Source organism: Octopus bimaculoides, chromosome 13 (assembly GCF_001194135.2).
Source record: "Octopus bimaculoides isolate UCB-OBI-ISO-001 chromosome 13, ASM119413v2, whole genome shotgun sequence".
Taxonomy (NCBI): Eukaryota; Metazoa; Mollusca; class Cephalopoda; order Octopoda; family Octopodidae; genus Octopus; species Octopus bimaculoides.
In genome coordinates, this window is record NC_068993.1 from 30,591,437 (window position 1) to 30,594,482 (window position 3,046).

At 35.2% G+C, this 3,046-nt stretch overlaps 1 protein-coding gene across 1 annotated transcript in view; it reads right to left on the reverse strand.

Annotated features, from left to right (window-relative positions):
• Nucleotides 1-476, reverse strand: part of LOC106881424 (uncharacterized) — a 13,219-nt gene extending 12,743 nt beyond the window's left edge. The window contains exon 1 of the mRNA XM_014931811.2: nt 247-476. Coding sequence (XP_014787297.1) covers nt 247-313 — 67 coding nt within the window. The 5' untranslated portion in view covers nt 314-476. The remainder of the gene's footprint in view (nt 1-246) is intronic.
• Between the last annotated feature and the right edge of the window lie 2,570 nt (nt 477-3,046).

The following is a 3,046-nucleotide window of genomic DNA, read 5'->3' on the forward strand; positions in this document are numbered from 1 at the left end:
ACGTATAAATTCAAAAGAACATATTTATCTTCTTCAATATATATTTCAGTATAAAGAATTCATTAAGATGCTTAAATCAAAATTTCTTTACACATCAGATATAACATCAGAAAAAATACATTCCGTTTAAAAACACAAACCGTTCATGGCGAAAAAATTCACAATTACAAAAAACGAAAAATTTTTTTTAAGTTTTAGCAAATATATATATATATTTGATGCATAATATATTATAAAAGGACTAACCTTGTTGTGTTGGTAACAACACTATGCCCAAGGAACAAAAAAGTAAGAGGAAATCAAATCTTGCCATGATCGTTGAAAACGATATAAATGCTTAAACGATGTAAATGCTTAAATTGTTTCTGACGCATCCTATTTATAGGATGTGTCACGTAGGGGCGTTATAAGCAGCAAGAATTGTAAATACTGTTTAATTGCATATTTAATACATATACATACACATATGTATATATTTATGTGAGTTTGTGTGTATGTGAAAATAGAACATTTTATGTACACGTTGCATTATATGGGAAATCCCGAAGCTAGTATTTGGACGTATTGTGTTACAAGTACCAATGATTGTTAAGTGTTATTTATAGATACTAGTATTGTTTATAGATACTGACAGAAACGTTAGCACGCCGGGCGAGATGCTTCGTTTGTCTACGTTCTGAGTTCAAATTCCACCGAGATCGACTTTAACTTTCATCCTTTCGGGGTCGATAAATTAAGTACCAGTTGCGCACTGGGGTCATCTAATCGACTGGCTCCCTTCGTCCAAATTTCGGGCTATGTGCCAAGTGTAGAAGAGATTATTTAGAGATACTTAAGGGCGGCGAGCTGGCAGAGTCGATAGTAGAATGCTTTGCTGCATTTTGTTCTTCTTTACGTTCTGAGTTCAAATGCCACTGTGGTTGATAAAATCGAACACTGGGGTCGGTGTATTCGACTTAACTCCTTCCTCAAATTCACTGCCTTGTGCCAAAATTTGAAACCATTATTTCTAGATACATGTATATTTTCAGATTAATACATATATAGACACACAGATTCACTCATGCCTACTTAATGCCAGGTGTACATAAAATATATGCATATACCCTGGCATCTCACACATACATGCATACATACATACATACATACATACATACATACATATATATACATATATATACATACATATATATATATATATATATATACACACACACACACACACACACATATATATATATATATATATACACACATACTAGCAGAGATACCCGGCTTTGCCCGTGTCACATGGAATTGAAGAATTAGACTTTTCTTTTATATTTTCTCTAATGAACTGCAAAAGCTATGATTGAAATTTCATCAAAATTGCAGATTAAGAATTTTAATAAGGGTTCTTTCCCTCTTTACACACCCTAACAAAAATTTTAATCATGACATATTTATCCCATACTACTCATCTTTATACCCAGATTAAAAAAATCCAAATCTTATGAAACCTATTCAAAGGTTTTTGCTCCTGACAAATGTAGCACAAGGAGCTCTAAAATGTGGGATTAAGGCCTCTATTGTTTGGTGGTCGGGGTCTTAAAGTCAACCAGAGAAATTGTATTCTTGGGAATCTTTTAACTTGGGTCTTATATCTATTGTTCAAATTTCTTTGAAATCGGAAATATATGTATGTTCAATGGGTTTGTAAAAGAGAGCAAAGCTACAGGAAACCAAGAGACGAATGATCACAATAAGCAGTCAGCTACTCTATCATAGTCGTTACCACTTCCCAATGTAGGATTCCTCACCCTACAAGTGATGGGCACAGCCGTAAGATGCATTACGGATCTATAGCAATTGGAAGGGCGTGACTCAACTCAAATTAACAGCTGTATGACGTGAGGGCTAAGGGGAAATGAAAGTTTCACCTCTGGAGTTTGCTAATGATCCCTATGCCGATAGGTAAGTGGACAGAATAAATTTGCAATCTATAAATCTCTTTGAATGACCAGTCACTTACCTAGGAAGTCCTTGAAATCAGTGTTACCATCTGGGGACTATCTCCGACTCAATGATAATAAAAAGACTCAAAGGAAGTCTGCAACCAAATAACTTTACTCAAAATATCACTTTGCAACTGAATCAGTGGAGGCAAAGATGTCTCTCCTTGACAATTTATGCACCACATTACAGAAAAAACAATCTAAGTATATCTCAATGTAAACTCTTACAGTGTTGTACCATTGAATTACAGATAACACTCATCTTGTATGCTCAAGTGACTCTACAGCTTCCAAGAGTACAATTGTATTCCCCTTGGTTTAGGAAAAATGACTAAATTGTAGGGGTTAAGCCCCAATTAAGGGGTCTTACTAACTCCTAACACGTTGAAATTTTAGAAATATTACTTCATATGATTAAAATTTTAACAGCAGCAAAAATATATGAATTTGTATGGGGTGTATGGCCTCATTTATGCCCCCTCGCGTTCAAACATATACTGCATTAAATCTGTCCTTATGCATAGAATATAATTCCCAAATTTCATAAAGATCCATTCACTACTTTTGGCCTAATTTTGGATTATAACAAATGACTAAAATTTGGGAGTTAAGGCTCCTATATGGGGGTTTTAGAATCCTCATGAGAAGCGGAAAATTCTGGAATACTTCTTGCTGTTTGTCAATTACCTATGATTAAAATTTCATCAACATCGGAAATTTATGAATGTTCATGGGGGGTTCTGCCCCCTTTAAGTCACCTCAAATTCAAACCAAACATACTGCGTTATACCCTCATTTCATTTATGGCAGCTATTACATCTTCCTCTTCAATGTCAATGTAGGTAATGGATGCAGTCTTTTTCTGCTGAGTGCTATTGTCAAAGAAATCAGCTGGGTTCTTTATCTGCATGTGACTCAGAGGAGAAGTGAAGACACTCTTGAATTGTGCACTGAGCACTTCACTTATCCATGTGGGATCCGCAGTCAGTGAGCCATTAGGCAGGAATAGGGGTCCTATCTTATACTGTACCGTAGCAATCTCTTTTGCAAAT